Source organism: Gadus macrocephalus, chromosome 23 (genome assembly GCF_031168955.1).
Source record: "Gadus macrocephalus chromosome 23, ASM3116895v1".
Lineage (NCBI taxonomy): Eukaryota > Metazoa > Chordata > Actinopteri > Gadiformes > Gadidae > Gadus > Gadus macrocephalus.
This window is the reverse complement of record NC_082404.1, coordinates 18,681,259-18,701,129: the sequence shown is the minus strand read 5'-3', so window position 1 is coordinate 18,701,129 and position 19,871 is coordinate 18,681,259. Positions and strand designations below refer to the sequence as shown.

General features: G+C 50.2%; 1 protein-coding gene across 1 annotated transcript in view; it reads left to right on the top strand.

Annotated features, from left to right (window-relative positions):
* The window catches only part of drosha (drosha ribonuclease III), a 53,920-nt gene that overhangs the window by 19,896 nt on the left and 14,153 nt on the right, over positions 1-19,871 (top strand). Inside the window, exons 14-16 of the mRNA XM_060045794.1 lie at positions 2,125-2,248; positions 9,274-9,381; positions 18,396-18,503. Coding sequence (XP_059901777.1) covers positions 2,125-2,248; positions 9,274-9,381; positions 18,396-18,503 — 340 coding nt within the window. The remainder of the gene's footprint in view (positions 1-2,124; positions 2,249-9,273; positions 9,382-18,395; positions 18,504-19,871) is intronic.

The following is a 19,871-nucleotide window of genomic DNA, read 5'->3' as shown; positions in this document are numbered from 1 at the left end:
CAGACGATATGCAGAGAGAGGGAGAGAATATGCTAATAGAGCACGGGCAGGGAGTTGCCAGTGTGAGCAGAGCGCAGCAGATCTATGAAAAGGTCATCAGAGCCTTGTGGGCACCAGCATGGGCCTCTCTCTCTCGCTCTCGCTCTGTCTCGCTCTCTCTCTAGCTCTCTCTAGCTCTCTCTCTAGCTCTCTCTCTAGCTCTCTCTCGACCTCTCCTTCTGCCGGTGCGCTGGAGGTGTGGCTGTGCTGATAATCAGCATGCTAGACACACACACACACACACACACACACACACACACACACACACACACACACACACACTACCTCCCACATTCACCCTCAACTCGCCTACTAATGAAGTCCCCACAATTAAAGCCCAGAATCCTTCTGTTACACAACACGTCTCTCGCCGTCTCGCTCTCTCTCTCTCGCCGTCTCTCTGTCCCTCTCCCTCCCTTCCCCCACCTCCTTCATTTCCTTCCTTATTTACAATGGTGAATCCCCTATTGCCGAAGCATTTGACAAAACATAACAAAACAACGAATAGTTACAGATACATTAATGAGAATGTACAAATTAATAACATTGACGACAAGAGCGTCGTCAGGAACGCTGAACGAGTTTGCTAGTCAAATTGAATCTCTTATGCTGTGACCATAATCAATGTATCTCGCAGCCTGGGCCACCCATCTGTTCCCAACACGTCTGTGAGCGCGGGGAAGTTTAATGAATTGTGGCGGATAATGATTTCTTGCTTTTTTTTCAAACGGCTCTTTTAGTCTAGTAGGAGGTGAGCCTGGCTTGTCTGGGTCTCCAGGTCTGCCTCTGTGGCCCTTGCTCTGTAGCCAGGCTGTGTCCTCTGAGCCCGTACATCAGAGATTTCCTTTATTTTCTTTTATTTCCCATCGCCGTTTGGTCTCGATTTAGGGGCGTATGACACAGTGGTTGTCAAACTTTTTCTTCTAGTTTACCCCCTCTAAGATATCTTTTCAGCTGCGTACCCCCTTAACAAAACACAAAAAAATAAAAATAAAGAACATAATTAATGTATGTGCCCTCTATTCTTGCAGTTTAAACACGAAGATTAAAACACAATTTTTTGAAAAACGTGGGCCTGTACCTCATGCAACTGTTGGCTCATTTCTCCCCACAAAAGAAGCACAAGGCCAGGGGAGGGTCAGAGCATGTACAGGTGAATCCATACAAATATATTCTTCCTTTAACTAATACCCCCTGCAGAACTCCAAAGTACCCCTAGGGGAATGCATACCACCATTTAAGAACCAAAGGTATCGCATACTTTTCCAACCTGAGATGCCGTGGCTGCTTACCAGTGTTGGATGTCGTTTTTCTTTCTGTTGGGTGGTGACTTGGTTGGGCTGACGTGTCTGAGGGCTAACCTGCAGCGCTGATGGGACTGGGAGGGATCTCTAACCTCGAGGCTCTACAAGGCTTATCATTGATTGGGGGGTGGGGGGGGGGGCTGGACTCGAGATGTTTGTAAGACACAATGCCACGTTTTAGAATGTGGATTATCACCGGATATCGGCCTAGTTCTGCCCTGCAGCCGTTGTTGGTGTTGTGTCCTTGTGGGCTTGGCGGTTTATTTCTGCACAACTTTGAATGCCGTGTTTTGATTGGGTGCTTCTCCAAATAGAAACCCGACCGATCTCTCGATCTATCTTTGTGTGAGTGTTTGTCTCTTCTTGTTTCTATGTTCGCCCTGCGGAGAGATGTTGCCCTGCGGGGAGGGAGAGAGAGGGGGAGAGAGGGGGAGAGAGAGGGAGGGAGAGAGAGAGGGAGAGGGAGAGAGAGGGCCGAACGTTCACCCGCTACATGTCCCCTTGCTAATAACTCCCAGGCTCTTTTCAAATGCAAATGACTTTGACTGTGGCAGTGTCCCTGTCAGGGCTTCCCCGGCCCCCTTCACCCGACTCATCGAGGGGCCAACGATAGAAGTCTTTACAGACTAGCCGTCTCCCTTATAGAGCAGCAGATAACTGGGCTGCGGCTTAATGGTTTTGTTTAATAACGCGAGGGCCCTCCAATTATCAAATATGAATGTTGTTTTAAAAAGGGAAAGAGGGGGAAGGAGGAGGAGAGACGGATGCTCTCGTAACACTCAGTCTTATGTTGTTGCCACTGCAGGTACCAGAAGCTGTGGAAGAGCTATGTGAAACTGCGCCACCTGCTGGCCAACAGCCCCAAGGTCAAGCAGATCGACAAGCAGAAGCTGACGCAGAGAGAGGTGAGTCCGAGATGCCGGTGGTTTTACTTTGCTGTATTTTATTTGGTTGTGATGTTTGTATTTATTTAAAGATCATTTCTTGATCTGCGGGGGGCTCTGAGTCGAGCCTTCGCCCCGTCGCGCTGTCATGCTTTTCGGCGGGGAAATAAAAGGGGAGCCTTATGTGAGGATATCTTCAAAAGGTCAGTCTCTCGGAGACGTGATAGGGTGCGCCCCGGAAAACGGCGGAGAACTTTCCTCCAGCTGCGCACTGCGGAGAATCCGCCCGGCCCGCGGGCTAGTTCCCGCCCGAAACCACAAACTTTCTACAGTGACGTAGATATCCGCGACGTTGACATCAATTCAAACGTTTCTTATCCGCCAAACGCGCTGACAGTCGGTAAATTTATTTGTCTGAAGTGAAAAAAGAAGTAGATGACTGTGGGGGGGGGACTTCGCTAAACAGAAGCGACAAAGGCAGGAGAACACAGCTTTCTTGTCGTGCGTCTGATGTTTTTTCCGCTGAAACGGCAGAGAAACGCGTTTCTGTGCGACTGCAGTTTCGGAGCATCACGGGCTGACCTGGATCTCTGTTTCCTTTGCATGCTTTTCTATTTCTCCCCGGCATGTCCGTTTGTTTCGTTATTATGGGAACACGTGGAAAAGGCCGATATGCGATAGTTTTGATGATCTGATTTTTCTGTCCCAGAATGGCATTCTGTGAGGTTACCTCGGCGGGTCTTGTCATTGTTCGCAGTTTCACATTATCTGCGTTCTTTTCCTTCTTTCTTTCCCTGTATTGAATATGTTTCTTGCCCTTTTCGATGAGAAATAATTAGATTCCAGGGGATTTTTGATGAGGCCTGTGTCCACATATTTTAATACCGGCTGGGTTACCTCGCTCTCAAGAATCGGAAATGATTATCTGCCATCGTGTAAACTTTCTTATCCTTTTATAATCGTATGCATACACCAGAGCAACTGTCGGCTCTAAGAGAAACACCTTGAACACGGTGTGCGTATTTTTTTTGCTCACTTGAGAAAAAAAAAAGAACGACTGGAATAATTGTTTGGTTATATTCAGTTATTATGCTTCCACAGAATACACAACATAGCCGGGGTAGTGGCAGGTTGTGGCGGGCACTGGAGAGGAGAGAATGGCAGCACGTTGCCTTTAGTGGGACGGGAGCTGCAGGTGACGGCTGGCATTGTTGTATCCTCCGCCTGCGTAGATGAAGCTCAGCTCCCCCACATCCTCGTTCCTTCCCTGCCAGTGGCTCTCTCTCCCTCTCTGCACACCAGATATATATAAACTCTCATAAACCTATATAAATATCGCAGCATTACGCAGTCAAAACACAGAGGTAATGCCTGTAAAAAATAACAACGAACTCTTCCAATATCGCCGCAGCGAGGGAGAGGGTGGGCCGAAATAGAATCCGAAATCCAGAGAAGTCTTTGTTGAATTTCCACTTCTCCTCTTTCCTTCCAGCGCCTTACCCAGAGTTCACTGCATGCGCCCCTCCCCCCCCCCCTACCCCCCCCCCCCCCGTCCTCTGTCCCGTGCCTCGCATGGATCCAGAGTCCTGTGGCGCATTTCCCGCCTTGAAGTCGGTCTCCACCCCCAACTCTTTCTTCTCCACTCTCTCTCTCTCCCCCCCCCCCCTCCATCATAACGCAGCCACTTCTTTCTTTATGTTTTTTTCAACAATTCTTTTTTTAAACATGTATGTTTTTCGGCGCAACCGTGAGGACGGTGGTTCTCCTTGTGTGTCTCCTCCTGCGTCTCCTCCTCATGGCATGGGTCGAAGAGGAGAGGGAGAGGGAGAGGGGTGAGGGGGGGGCATGGGTATTCTGGGAGGGGGGCATGGGGAGAGAGGCGTTGTGTGTGTGTGCGATCAAACGGCATTATCATTCCCCACTTTCCTCCCCCCCCCCCCCCCCCCCCCCCCCCCCCTCCATCTTAACACAACCACTTCTTTCTTTATTTTTCTTGCATGTATTTTTTTTAACATGTATTATTTTAAACATGTATGTTTTTCGGGTGTCGAGGTGCGACCGTGAAGAGCGCGGTTCTCCTCACGGTACGGTCCTCTAAGAGGAGTGGGGCGAGGGGGAGGGGGGAGGGAGAGGATGGGGGAGGGAGAGGATGGGGGGAGGGTAGGGGGGTGAGGGGCGCTGTGTGTGCGATCAAACGGCGATGTCGTTATTTCGGGGCGGCGAGTGTTTCTGAAATCAAAGCGGCGTCGGCGAGGGGGTCGGTTGAAGGTCGTCCCGGTGGCGGCAGCGTGGGTCGGAGAGGGGACCACGCTGATCCACGGGCTAACCGCGGCCCGCAGAGCGGGTTTGTTTGACTTTTGTGTGGCGCGCAGGGGGTGGAAGCGCGCTTAGCCTCTCCCCCCCGCTTCGATCCAGGCCTCTGACTCTCCTTGAGATAAAAAAAAAAAATACCTTCTGCCTTCGTATTTTTTATTTTTACAATTCCCCCTTCCTGCCTCCGATCCCTCTCAGAGCGGCTAACGTTGAGAGCTCTGAGCTCAATTAGCCTGTTCCTCAGGTAGCCTGGACCCAGCACTGAGCTACCACGCCTTGACATTCAAGATGTCAACATGCACTGTGTTGCAATTAGTGAACACACACACAGACACATATGCAGGCACGCGCACACACGCACACACGCACACACGCACACACGTACACACGTACACACGTACACACGCACACGCACACGCACACACACACACGTACACACGTACACACACACACACGTGTACACACACATGTGCACATACGTGTACACACACGCACATACGTGTACCGACACACACACAAGCTCACATCCACACACACAGGACCCATGATAGCACACTATCAGCGTTGGGCCGGTCTGTTCTTACAGCCGTGCCGGTGAAGCGTTGCTCTTATTATTTAACGCCCATGGGAACGGGCTTGTTTGTGTTTGTGTGTGCACAGCTCAGTTGTTTGAGGTGCCTCTGTGATTTGAGGTGCGTCGGATGTGTTTGTTGGGATGTTTGATGTGTTTGTGTGTGTTTTGAGGCGTGTGTGTGTGTGTGTGTGTGATCCAAGCCCCCCTGCACGCCTCTATGTTAATGGCCCACAGTTACCTCTCTGAATGTGTCGCGGGTTTCGCTGTGTTCCCCTCTCCTTTTATTGAGCGTATCTGGACGGTTTCTTTTTTTTTTTTCTCCCCTTGCACTCATCCGGCGGTGGGTAGAAGTTCAGCCTTATTAAGGCTGTTGACGTTCCACTCAGGTCTCCCTAACAGGCTGTGTGATTCTCTCAGCGGCCAGGCCAGCCAGCCCCCAAGGAACTCTGGGGGAGATCCCGAGGTCTGCAGCCCTAAGTGAGCGGGCCAGATGGCAAACCTTTCCTCCAGACCTGTGTGTGTGTGTGTGTGTGTGTGTGTGTGTGTGTGTGTGTGTGTGTGTGTGTGTGTGTGTGTGTGTGTGTGTGTGTGTGTGTGTGTGTGTGTGTGTGTGTGTGTGTGTGTGTGTGTGTGTGTGTGTGTGTGTGTGTGCGCGCGTCCGCGTCCGTCCAGATGGACCCTCTGGGGGTCCCTACGGTGTCGGCGGTATTGCTACACGGATTCTTACACCACTTTTTAATACGACGTTTGCCTCGGCTGATATTCGCTAATAATTGCTAAAGTTTCTTAGTTTGATGAGGGACTTAAAGTAACAGATAATCCTGGTTATTAATGAGAGCACTGCTAACTGGGCTGTGTAAAGCCTCGGTTAGCATCGGCTGAAGGGACACGGCTCCCCTTCGTTATTGGTACCGGTGGTCGTACTTGTGCATTTTAACGGTACCTTGCAGGCAATGAGCAAAGTCCTGCGGGTAGTTTCTGGGGGTGATCGGACAAACAGGGAATCCATTGGGAATCCATGGAAGTTTAGGATTTTAAGTGTCCAGGCCGGACCTCTTTTACATCTGGTGGTCCCACCGGAATGCTACGATATCGGACTCCACGCATACTGATGCTACATCTGGGAATGCGTTTGTGGTGTTTGTTTTCTTTGTGAAATTCGTCATCTCTGGTTAGGATAACTAGATGTGTACGTTTTCAAACTGTGCATACCGAAGCTTACGGGAGAAAACAAAACCATAACAACACTTATCTACAACTGACTGCCTGGACTCGCCTTATGGTTAACCGGCCAGCACCCCATCACCAATTTTAAATGTTTTGCCTGTATGTATGTATGTATGTATGTATGTATGTATGTATGTATGTATGTATGTAGGTGACCTTGGGTGTCTTGAAAGGCGCCTCTAAATTAAATGTATTATTATTATTATTATTATGTATGAATGTCAATTATGGCACCCATGGCAATCTTGATCAACCCTGGAAGGAGGTATTCCCCACTCTGCGTTCCTCCTCAAGATTTCTTTCTTGCTGATTAAGGGAGTTTTTTTTCTAGCCCTTTGGGGAACTAGGGGTCAGGAGGGTGTCATAAATATACGGCCTGTTTAGCCCTTTGACACTGTACCGTTGATGGAGGGCTATACAAATAAAATTGAGTTGAATAAAAACGCAAGACGATCATCTTTGAAATAAAATAAAACGCCAGGGACAGGGGAAAAGTTCAACATATCAAAAGTTTCAACACCACGAACCAAAGAAAGACAACAAAGCCAGTACATGCATGCCCAACAAAACCTGGAAAGATACATGCAGTCAAACAACACTCAGACCGCCAGGGCATTGTGCACCAGTGTGTGAGAAGGGATCAAATCTTAACTATTCATTTTGTAAAAGCAAGCAGCCTTAATCACCCAGGCTTACGGAAACAGTTTTCCCGGATCACTGTGTCATCAGATTGAGCTCGGAGCTTCTCACTGTAGTGAAAGGGGAGGGATCAGGAATCACCAGGGAGGACTTTGTGTTGTGGTAAACGTTACAACTTTGTTGCACGAGGATGCCTTGAGGCAGGAATCCTAAACCCTGAGATCCTCAGTTTCCAGTCCCTCTTGTGACACCTCCGTTGTGCTAGACTAGAGCACCTGGGGGGAAGACCCTAAGAAATGGGGCAGGCCAATCGGATGGTACTTGAGCTCTTATTGGTCGGATTGGACTATAGAGTCAAAGGGTGGAGGGGGCGCTGGACCGATGGCTGGCTGCGACCTCGAATCCCACTGCAGAAGGGAGACGGGAGAGATGGGAACTGACCTGTGAAGGCAGGGCACCGGTTCAGACTGCTTAACCCTGGACTCAAAGTGAAGGAGAAGATGAACTCAACAAAGGAACGATGAGGAAGACGAAGAAGCCCTCTTCGTTCACTAGACATGGCCATGGGTTTCCTGATTTGAAAGACCCTGCAAATGAATGGATGAATTGAAATGAATGAGTAATGAGAGAAAGAAAAAAAGGACTCCTTCATTAAATAGACATGGCATTAGGTTCAAATATGTAAAATGGACCTCCTCGCAAGAGACCAGGTATATTAGTTTAATCAACTGCTGTGCTAGAATTTTTCTATTGGGTCAAAGGCCAGGTGTGTGTGTGTGTGTGTGTGTGTGTGTTTGCATACATCAGCGTGCACGTATGTGTTGGGGTATGTGTGCGTGTGGCCATGCATACGCATCAGGGAGGGGTATTTGTGTGTGCCATGCGCGCATGTGCCCATGTCTTTGATGCAGAGTTCAAAGTCAGACGCCATTACTTATTCATGCCTTTGTTGTTTTTTATTTCCACTGCGAGTGGAAAAGATTCCCGCCGTTCCATTCTTGAGATGGATCGCGGGCTAACTCGGCCATGACAGTTGATAGCCGCGCTGCGGTGTGCGACAAGCGCGCTGGCGCCACACACACACACACACACAGACACAAACACAGACACGTACATGTACACACAATCACACTGGCACCCACACATGCCCATACACACGTAAGCAGGCCTAGGATGCAGAATCTGTCGATGCATTCTCCATACTCCTGGTAACTGTTGGAACATTCTTGTCAATAACTTCTGACTTTGTGTCTGTCTGTGTGTGCGTCCTTTCGGTATTTGTGGAAAGCCAGGTCCTTTGTGTGTGTGTGTGTGTGTGTGTGTGTGTGTGCTCAGCAACATATATATATGTGTGTGTGTGCATTAACTCAGCCAATATCAGAGCTGTCCCTACCTCCAGTGTTGTGAGCCGTGGGGTCTAATGCATGAGCCGCAGCCCTGGTGCACGCTCCCTGGGATTGGAGTCTACGGCGGAGGCTGTGAATCAAACCGACCCCCTCCCTCCCTCCCTCCCTCCCTCACCTCTGCCCGCTCCGAGGACCCCTACCTCCCTGCCCCCATAACCACGGACCAGTCCCGTGACATGCCAACAGGTGTGAGTGGGATTAGCCGTTTAGAAAATCGGCAAAATCCTTATGACATCACAAGTGGGCGTGTCCGCCTAGATGTGCGCTGGATAGAATCAGCCGACCCGGTGGACCGTAGCAAGCGCTGCTCATCTCGGTGGACACGCCCACCTGTGATGTCATAAGGGGCTTGTAACGGCTAATCACACTCACACCTGGCGGCATGTCACGGGACCTTTAAGGATGTAAAACGGGGGGGGGGGGGGGCGGACTGTGACGTGAACACCGACGGGTAGGAGGGAGGACAGACCCACAAAGGGGGTAGGAGAGGCGGGGGGAGAAACGTGGTAAGAAGGGGGAGGGAAAGGGTTAGGAGGACAACCGCTGCACACTTATTACCCCGCAATGTCCCATGATGCATCGCGGTTTCACGGACAACAGAGTCGTCCCATCGAGATGCTCTACGGCAGGCGCATACATATTCTAGATGCAAATGAGCTGTCGGGGGGTGACATCTTTACACGTCCGCTTCTTTACACGTCCAATAAACATTAAGCGGTTCGATTTCCAGCACCAGCTATTATTGTCAGAATTCCCCCTTTTGCCTTTTCCTTATACCGTGTTCTACACAGTGGTCATTAAGTCGGCAACGAGGTGACAAGTGAGCCAAATCGAACACAGCCTAAGTGTGTGTGCGTGTGTGTGTGTGTGTGTGTGTGCGTGTGCAGGAAGCGCTCCAGAAGATCCGGCAGAAGAACACGATGCGTAGGGAGGTGACAGTGGAGCTGAGCAGCCAGGGCTTCTGGAAGACCGGCGTGCGCTCAGACGTCTGCCAGGTAACACACACGCACGGATACACACTCACGCACGCACACTTCCGCATCAGACCCACAAACACGGCACACACACAGAAACACACTGACGCACACACTACTTCATCAGGTACACACACGCACACACAGATACACTTCATCAAACACACACGCACACTTCCTCATCACGCACACACACACACACACACACACGCACACACTTCCTCATCACACACACACAGACACACACACACACACTTCATCAAACAGACACACACACACACCATCAAACACACACACTTCCTCATCACACGCACACAAACACTTCCTCATCACACACACACACACAAGCACGCAAACACACCATACTCCCTCATCCCACACACAAGCGTGCACACACACACAGGCACCCACACGCACACTTCCCCATCACACGTGCACACGCCCCACATGGAACGCTAACAGTCAGACGTCTCCTGCTTTTCATCTTTTCCGCTGCTTGCATCACTCTGTGGTGTGTGTGTGTGTATGTGCACATGGCCGTGCGCGCGCCTGTGTGTGTGTGCGCCAGCGTCGGCGAGGGCGAACAAATCCCCGCCGCTGCCGTTTCCCCGGCAACCTTATTAGGCAACTGGCAGGTTGTTCCTGCTCCGCCGCCGCCGCCGCGCCCGGGCGCCACCAGCAGGAAGCCATTCCCGCCGCTCGCAGCGCAAGGAGCTCGGAGCGGCAAGCTGGACTCCGTCCTTTGATGGGAGGGGGGTGAGGGGGGGGGGGGGGGGGGGTATTTTGTTGCGTCACCGACAGACACACACAATCACACACACACGTGCGCGCGAACGCACACGCAGGGCTTAATCACGGCGTCTATGCGATGTTAATTAGCTTTTCCAGTCTTGGATTGAAAGATGCTTTTGTAGTTTGCGACCACCGGCGAGAATGTTTCCTCCTCCGTTGCACAGGGAGGAGGGGGAGGGGGGGGGTGGGGGTGTTGCAGGGTTCTCATGACAACGATGCTGATGGTGAGCGTGATGAACTGGTGGAGGGTTCCAAGCAGGGGCTGATGCCCCCCCCCGCCTCCCCAGTATGTAGTCGCACACGATGCTGATCCCCGCTTATCTAAAGGGTATTACGCGTTTGCAGAAAAAGCTGAGCTGCTGTGTGTACGTGTGTGTGTGTGTGTGTGTGCGTGTGGGTGCGTTAGGCTCGTGCCGTGTAAAGGTATATCACAAAGGTATTCCGAAATACAGGAAGTAGGATTCAATATCGTTTAACCGAGACTCTCCATGCTATCACATTTTTAAAGCGGTAAATAATTAAATGGTCCAAAGTTAAGTCTTCGGTGTTTCATTGTTTATTAGGACTGAAATCGATTCGTTCTCCAATGATTCGCGATCGACCGGTATAGGCGTAGTCCCCACGCGTTCGATAAGTTACGACACACCAAAACAAAAGGGACATTTATAGCAGCATAGCACTGCTGTGATTATGTATTAGTTATAAACAAATCACACTTCAATAGCAGTTTATGTAGTTTGAAAGTACATTGTTTACGTTGGAAAAATATCGGATATTAAACTGAAATTTTGTGCCGAATTACATACATCGGACGCAGTATGGATCCTGTGTGAATACCTGCAGCAGAGACGTCAGGCAGTAGCATTCCCATTTAAGAGCCGTTATGTCGATATTTCTTCACAATAGGCTAATTTCAAAGTACCCTGTGCTAAACAATAGACCAGGGGTGCCCAACCAGTCGATCGCGGTCTACCAGTAGACCGCCGACAGATCCCAAGTCGACCGCGAGGGGTGAAGAAAAAAAATATATAAATAATATTAATTATTACCGGTATTTATAAAAAAAAAAATAAAATAAAAAAAAAAACCTGAGTGGGAGGAAGATTATGGATTATTGTTGAGAAGGTGCCGTGCGCAGACGGAATGAAACCTCCACTGAAGTCCGTAGGTCACGATACAACCCCCCCCCCCGCCCCCCGCTTGAAGGTTGCAATGTTGACACTAGGCTGGTAGATCTCGGGAGGTTGGCTACTTGAAAAGTAGATCTTGGGTCAAAAAAGGTTGGGCACCCCTGCAATAGACTAACCAAACGGTAATTAATCCGGATACTGCTAGACTGTATGACGAATCCTGACAATTGCTTAGCCAATTATCCCTGAAAATCGATGCGATTGTCCGATATATGCGATTAGCCGAAGAGGACAATTACTTGCCTTGCAATACATCATTGTTCCAAAATCTTCTTTGTTTTTACCGGGTCGAGATTTGCCACTTTGGGACGTTTCCATCCTTCGGATAATAATTCTGAAGTTTAATCATTTTTGTCCATGTACAACACCCAGTGTTGAGAGAAAGTTGAGAGAAACATAACCTCAAAATATATAGATGTACGCCAGCTATGCAATAGACCAAACTGCTGCCAAGAACTACGCCTACATGTAAATGTAATATTAGACCATCTTAACGAAATGATCAGTATTTTGTTATGCGTCCTCCATTACATAGTTTTCTGACCTGTAGAAGTTGATCCCTTGGTGCCTAAGGTAGACTCGTAAGACGCTGAGAGCATCCAGAATAACTTTTGCTGGTGTTTAAATCGTGTTTCCAAACTCTGGCTCTGGAAATTAAATGCAGGCGCCCTTGTGTTCAGACAGTAAACAGACAGCCCCTCCATGATAATTGTTTAATAACAACAACAAAGAAGTTGTTCCCGAAATGTGTTTATTCACGGCATGTCGCTATCCACTTCATGAATTTCAACAATATCTTTTGATGTTTCAAAATTAATTCCATCAGGAACAATGGCAACCATGGAAGGGTCTTTTAAGTTGAATTGTTAGAAGACATTTCTGGAGTCCATCCACTGTGAGGTGGACTACTGGTAGCCATGAGTTTGTTCTTGAAGTGAGAGTACTGAAGTATGCTATAAAGCGATCGATGCTTATGGTTTTGGGATGAAGACAAGTAAGAAGTATTTGTGTTATACCAATGTTTTTTGGGTAACCTTATAGAAGGAAGACATCTGGACTTTTAAAGACTATGCATACATCAAGTTGATGTGGTCATCCAACATGCAAGTAAACGATTTAATCTGTAATGCAGGTTAAACTGACTTTCAATATGTGTACATTGTCGAAAACTATTGAGGCCTTTTAATTAAATCAAGTACACAAGAACTTGTTGAGATTTGGACTGAATCTATTGACAAAAGGCCCTTATTTCCCATCTTTTCACTGCTCTAAATATTTAATCCCAGCAAGACTAATTTAAGCGGGGAAACTGCATATTAGACACACAGCATCGTAGGCGAGACAATGTCACACATGCTACAATGACTTCTCTCCCCAGCAGCTCAGCTTGCTGTTTATTTTCATCTTTACACAAATACCGTCATATCATCTGCCGGTAAAATGTCACCAAACTACGAAAAACAAAGACGCCGCCCAAGCCTGTGTGTGTGTGTGTGTGTGTGTGTGTGTGTGTGTGTGTGTGTGTGTGTGTGTGTGTGTGTGTGTGTGTGTGTGTGTGTGTGTGTGTGTGTGTGTGTGTGTGTGTGTGTGTGTGTGTGTGTGTGTGTGTGGTACCGCAGAACAGATAGCCACTAACTAGCAGTCAACACTGATGGTTCGAGGTGCACAGCGGCCCAATTAAACGGGCCGTAAAACCCGACCGGAGACAACCAGGGACGTTGATAACCAGTGCTATGAACGACGGCTCACAATAATTAGCATAAACCGCTACGCGGGGCAGGCTGGTCCCATCCTTCTTAAAGTGGTTGCTGCGGGTGTGATTACCCCGGCCCCTTCCTCTCACACCTTCCTCTTCGTGTCGTCAAGGAACCCTCCCAGGTCGTGACTAATGAACGCCGCTGTCCACACAGCGCACTTTTTGCTTGTTTCAAACCGATCGCCACAACCTTTACCGCCGCGCCACTCTCCGGATTCTCGGACTGCGTCCGTTATTCCGATTTGGCGTCCACGCTCCGACGTCCCTTACCTCACATTCCCCGGGTCCGCCCGGCCCGACCCGCCTCCTCCGCCACCGTGGCGGCGTGGAGGAGGGCCTGCAGCCCGCGCACGCTCTCGAGTAGGGCTGGGTAAAAAAAACAATATAATGGATTTGGATCGATTTCATTTTAAATTTTGCAATATCGATTCAAAGGGCATGAGATCGTTTTTTTTTTTTTTTTGTTACCATTATTATTATTTTTGCACTTTGATAAACAATGCCTTAATGCAATTTGCAATGATGGAATGTTGCAGTGCAAGTACACTTTCACTTTCCCTTCAATTTCCCTTTTTTTTTTACAGCTCAAGTTTAAACCAATTTCCAAGTTTGCACTTAAAACCTGTTATTTAAGGTGAAGAGAAAAAATAAAGTACATTTTTATTTTGTATCACAGTTGAGCCATTTTCATTATTTAAGAGCAGATTGATTTAAAACGAGATTAATCGATTCAGAACCTTATGAATCGAATCGATTTAGGAAATTGGCCAGGATTCCCAACCCGACTCTCGAGTAGTGCCGGGCCCCGCCCATGTACGGAAAAACGGGAGCGGGGTCCGACGGCGGTCCCAGCCTCGTCCCACCCTCCCAGCGAGGAGCGGTGGTCCATAATTGCCGTCCCAATTAGAAGACCCGCGAGGATGGAGTATGGGTATTAATTGGTGCCCGGTAGTCCTCAAATTGCGGTGACACTAGTGTGTGTGTGTGCGTGTGTGCGTGTGTGTGTGTGTGTGTGTGTGTGTGTGTGTGTGTGTGTGTGTGTGTGTGTGTGTGTGTGTGTGTGTGTGTGTGTGTGTGTGTGTGTGTGTGTGTGTGTGTGTGTGTGTGTGTGTGTGTGTGTGCGCCTGCTGCTAAGACAAGGAGTTGAATGGGGCCAGGAGAATTAAATAAGCTAGCCGTTACATTCCGTGTAACAAACAGAAATAAACACAAAATAACATAATTGGACAGATGACCTGTTGGAAGGTTAAAGCAATTAGTTTCTGCCAGAAAGTGTCCCTACTGTCCAAAAATGTTTCGGACACGGGTCTTATTTCTGTTTGTTAGGATTTTCCATTGTGGGTACACTACGGAGTTGGTGGGATTCAGATACCTTGCTTAGGGATGCCCAGTCGGATTCAAACCAAGTACCCTCGTACCGGGAATCAAACACACTTAACCCTTCACTATCAGGGAGGCCTACAAGTAGACGGTGGGATACGAACCCAGAACCTCTGGACCGGGGAATCGGACAAGCTCAACCCTTCACTATCCCCTGTTAAAACAGGACTGATGGTCTTTCCGGTTCCCAAGTTTAGTTAACTTGGGACCGCTGAACCCATGAGCTGCATGCTTATCCATTATGGAAGAAATGAACGATTACATTTTATGGCAAACCATGATTATTATTAGGCCTATATATCTAATAGTAGAAAGCATCTAGACCGCCTCTGGATTCTTATCTAAGACTTGACACGGGGCCAGGAAGTCTGGGGTCAACGCGTAAACTAGAACTCGCCACGACGCCAGAGGCTATGAGGTCAAGGCGTGCTGACCTCAACCTGGTGTTTGCGATTAGTTGTTGCTGACCACGTGCTTAAAGGAATCTATGACTGACTGGCCGTTGGCAGACATCTCAAATGAGAAACAGCTTTGTTTGTGAGGATAAACAAGGGGCCGGGATCTGTTGACCGGCAGTGCTTTGCAAACTACTCGGCTTTGTTGTTGCTTTGTTAACGATCGTCTTTTTTGTCATACTTGCTCCGGACCCCTCGATTTCTTTTGCTCTCTTAGTTAGTCGAAGTGATAGAACTCGGTTGTTTTCTACCACACCATCTCCCCATAGGAGTCCCCGCGCAACAGGCGATGTTAAACTGCACCGTGCAACAGCGTCTTATCAAATGTCAACTTGATCGCCTTTTCCCTGCCATTTTATATGCAAATGGCGAGATGGGATTGCGATTTTTGTGTGCGCCCCCAAAATGACAAAAAGAAGCATAATCCAGAAAACAATGCAGGATTTGCATAATAATGTCGGTTCGGTAAACAAAATCTATAACACTGCTACTTAATGGCTGATTTAAAAAACAGTTCTTGTATTGTAATAAAGTTGTGAGATGAGGTGGTGTCAGTGATGGTTTGTGTGTGTGTGTGTGTGTGTGTGTGTGTGTGTGTGTGTGTGTGTGTGTGTGTGTGTGTGTGTGTGTGTGTGTGTGTGTGTGTGTGTGTGTGTGTGTGTGTGTGTGTGTGTGTGTGTCTGGTGGGGGGGCGGGGGCGGGGGGGTACATGAATGAAAAGCCCCTTAGTTGAGTTTTCCGGTGCCCAAAGTCGCCGAGTTTCATCCCTGTCACGGAATTAACATTTCTCAACTCCCATCAGCGGAGAATCATTCTAATGAGCAAGTGCTAGGGCACGATGGCACACACACACACACACCCGCACAGACCCTCGCACACACACACACACACCCGCACAGACCCTCGCACACATACACACACACACCCGCACAGACCCTCGCACACATACATACACACACACCCGCACAGACCCTCGCACACATACACACACACCCGCACAGACCCTCGCACACATACATACACACACACCCGCACAGACCCTCGCACACATACACACACACCCGCACAGACCCTCGCACACACAGACACAGGCGTACAGGCACACATTCACACAGTCCCACACGCACACAGGGCTCTGGCAATCACGCACACACTCTCACATACGCACACACACACACACACACACAGGCTCTCACAAACACACACATACTCTCACATACACACACATGCTCACAAGGACACAAACACAGTCTCACACGGTGACACACACACACACACACACACACACACACACACACACACACACACACACACACAGTCCTACACACACACACAGTCCAACACACACATACACACACACACACACACACAGTCCAACACACATACACACACAACACCCACACCCACCCACAGTCCAACACCCACCCACACCCCAACACACACATACACACACACACACACCCACACACACACACACCCACAGATCCTCCCGGTCCAACATGAGAGCCGGGCCCTGATCTGCGGAGTCTGTCGAGAGCTCCGACTTTGTTAATTGGTGCTTTACAAGGCCTGGGGAGTCTGTCACCGACGCCCCCCCCCCCCTCCCCTCCCCCCCAGCATGCCCCCCCCCCACCACCTATAGCTGGTTAACCCCCCCTCCGCCACCTCCTCGCTCACCCCTGGTAGCACTAATTAAAACATGCATGAGCTCCCTGGCTGCGGCTCCGCCTCCCGCCCCGGGTAATGCGCGGCGGCGCCCGCCCGCGTGTGTGAGTCACCGCCGGCACTCCAGCGGGCTCTGCGGCTGCTCTCGGACTTGATAAGGACGCCCCTCATGCCTCCCTCCGCCTCCACGACCCTCCGCCTCCTCCCACCCTCCTCCCACCCCCCATCAGCTGTTGGTTTTGTAGATTAGCCCTGGAACTCTCTCTCTCTCTCTCTCTCTCTCTCTCTCTCTCTCTCTCTCTCTCTCTCTCTCTCTCTCTCTCTCTCTCTCTCTCTCTCTCTCTCTCTCTCTCTCTCTCTCTCTCTCTCTCTCTCTCTCTCTCTCTCTCTCTCTCTCTTCCCCCCCCCCCCCCTTAGGGAGAGAGAGGTCTGCTGACTGTCGACTGTGCCCTCGTCCCGCTGGCTCCCCCCTCCCCAACGAGTCCATTCTCCCTCTCTCCCTCTGTCTCCCTCTCATTGTCTGCCATCTTTGTCCATCCATCTGTTTCTCTCTCTCAGTCCGACCGTCAGGCGGTCTCCCGGTCTGTCCAGCTGCCTCTCCGTCTCCCGCCGTCCTGTCCGCACTTAACCGCTCCATGCGTTTCCCCTCGTTGTCGACGGCAATAATGCAACATGCAAAAAAAAAAAAACACATTATCACTGATACATCACTCAGCACGAGAAACGAGGCACAATATCAGCATTCAGGCTAACCCACGTTAGCCGCCACGTCGACGTGTGAATGATTTACAGGTAGTTCCCTTCCACGGATGAAACGGCCCGGTCTACTGTAACTTCAATTAGTGGTCCATCTGTGTCACACGCTCACGTCTGCCCCGTCAGTCCCCCCCCACCCCCCCCCACCCCGCCTTCCATGCTTCTTCTAGGCCCTCCTGGAAACTTTTTGATGGATATATGTTTCGAGAGATGGGGGGGGGGGGGGGGGGGGGGTGCGAGGGGGGTTGGGAGAGCGCTATTTGTTCCTATGTATGTGTGTCAACACGCTCAGACGGCCTTCCATTCGACCGGCCGTGTCAACTGCCTATTTCCTCGCCCACCGCCGTCAGCCTTGCTGGCGGCGGGCCGATTGAGTTTTTGATTATTTCATCTCTCTGTTGCAGAGCTCCACTTAATAAATAATGACCGGCTGATTGATTTTCCTCTCTCCTCTCTCTGCGCCGCGCTCGGAGCCCTCCTTGTCTCTTTCTCAATCTCTGTATCGCTCTCTCTGGCCCCCGCAACCCCACCCCACCCCACCCAACCACCCACCCAAAAAAAGACACAACACAATTTCACAAACACAAACACACACACACACATCACACGCACAGAGGGAGACGCAGACTCAACCACTGTTCCCGTTCTTTGCGATTTCTTTCTGTCTCTCGCTCTTTGTCTCCCAATTTTCAATTCCATTTGAAGGCCCTATTGGCATGGGAAAACATTTATTTACATTTTCAAAGCCCAAAGTATAATAATCATAATGTCTCCCCCTTTCTCTGTCTCCCTCCCTGCCTCTCCCCTCTCTCTGTCTCCCTCCCTGTCTCTCCCTGCCTGTCTCTCCCCGTGTCTCCTTCCCCGTCTCTCCCTCCCATTGTGTCTCCCCCCTGTCTCCCTCTCTCTGTTTCCCTCCCTGTGTCTCCCTCCCTGTCGCTCCCTCCCCTTGTTCTCCCCCTCTCTGTCTCTCTCCCTGTCGCTCCCTCCCCTTGTCTTCCCCCCCTTGTCTCCCTCCCTGTCTCCCCCCTCTCTCCCCCTCAGCATGCCATGATGCTGCCCGTCCTCACCCACCACATCCGATACCACCAGTGCCTGATGCACCTGGACAAGCTCATCGGCTACGTCTTCAAGGAGCGCTGCCTGCTGCAGGTGAGGGCGCGACGGACGCCGTGCGTGAGACATTATAACATTGGGCATCTAGCCGACGCCTCATCCAACACGGCTTCAGCCGTGTCTGTCTTCACACACCGACCACGGCGTCAGTCAGGCAAGGCGACGGCCTGCTCGTGGGGTGCGGCCCGGGTGAGGCGGCGCTCGCTCAGGGACGCCTCGACGCTCGGCTTGGGGGGGAGCCGGGGATCGAACCAGCAACCTTCCGGTTAGCAGTCTCGACACGCTCCACCACCTGAGACACTGCCTTCTCTGACATGAGACGTGGGGATATAATGTTGATGATCATGCTCATAACATGATCACTAATGATATTTCATGACGCACTGTTTATTGCGTTTTAACAGTGCTGAACAAAGTGCATTACATGATTGCGTGCATTACCCAACTTGTGTGTTGGGTAGTTTAGGCTCAGCGTCTGAACCCCCTGCATAATTTAAGTCATCTTAATGAATAATCAATAGCAGAGCGCCTTTTAAAAGTTCTAAGTCAAACACAAGGGACGGCACAGTTTATGTCCCCGGCTTATGTGCAGCTGCTGTTTCATATTGGTCCTCCTAACGGCTCCCATGTTAGGGGTTGTAACGTGTTTATCGTTTATGGCGAGTGACATTCATTTGATTCAATCAGAAGGACCGTGTGCACAGACTGTTGTTCCACCGGAGACTGCGCCTCTGCCAGGCCAAAGCGATCGGTGACGCTTGTCTCTCGTAAACACACGAGTACGATCATTACGGCCTGTCTGATGATGGTAACGCGTTTGTTGTGGAGGCCTGTGGTCTCAGCCCATGGTGGGTGGTCTGTGTGGCGTGGTGATGGCGTAGGGCTGGCTTGTTTACTCGGGTGTGTTCTTGGGCTAGGGTGTGTGAGAGGAGACTTGTGGGGACATTTCGGGTGATGTTTGAGTCCCCACGAGTCAGCTTGAATACCACACCACACACGCACAAACACACACACGCAGATAAATGCACGCGCGCACGCGCACAGAGACACACACACACACGCGCAGAGGACACACTCACGCCAACCTGGGTCATATCTCCACGGCAACCGCAGCACTGGTTGCAATGTGTGTCACGGTGACGGGTCGTCAGGGCAACAACAACAGCGGCCTCCTCGGTAGGGCTGTCAGCACATCGCTCTCCCCCCCCGCCCCTCTCCCTCCCTCCTCCCCCTCCCCCCCCTCCCCCCTCCCCCCAGCTGCCTCCAGCCATATTGAAGAGCTGCCATAACCCGGTGCATTGGAATCAATGCATCATGGTGCCATGCATAGTTTAAATGGGAGATTTTGCCGGGAGAGATCTTGCTCCAGGCTGTATGTATTGTGTGTGTGTTTGTGTGTGTGCG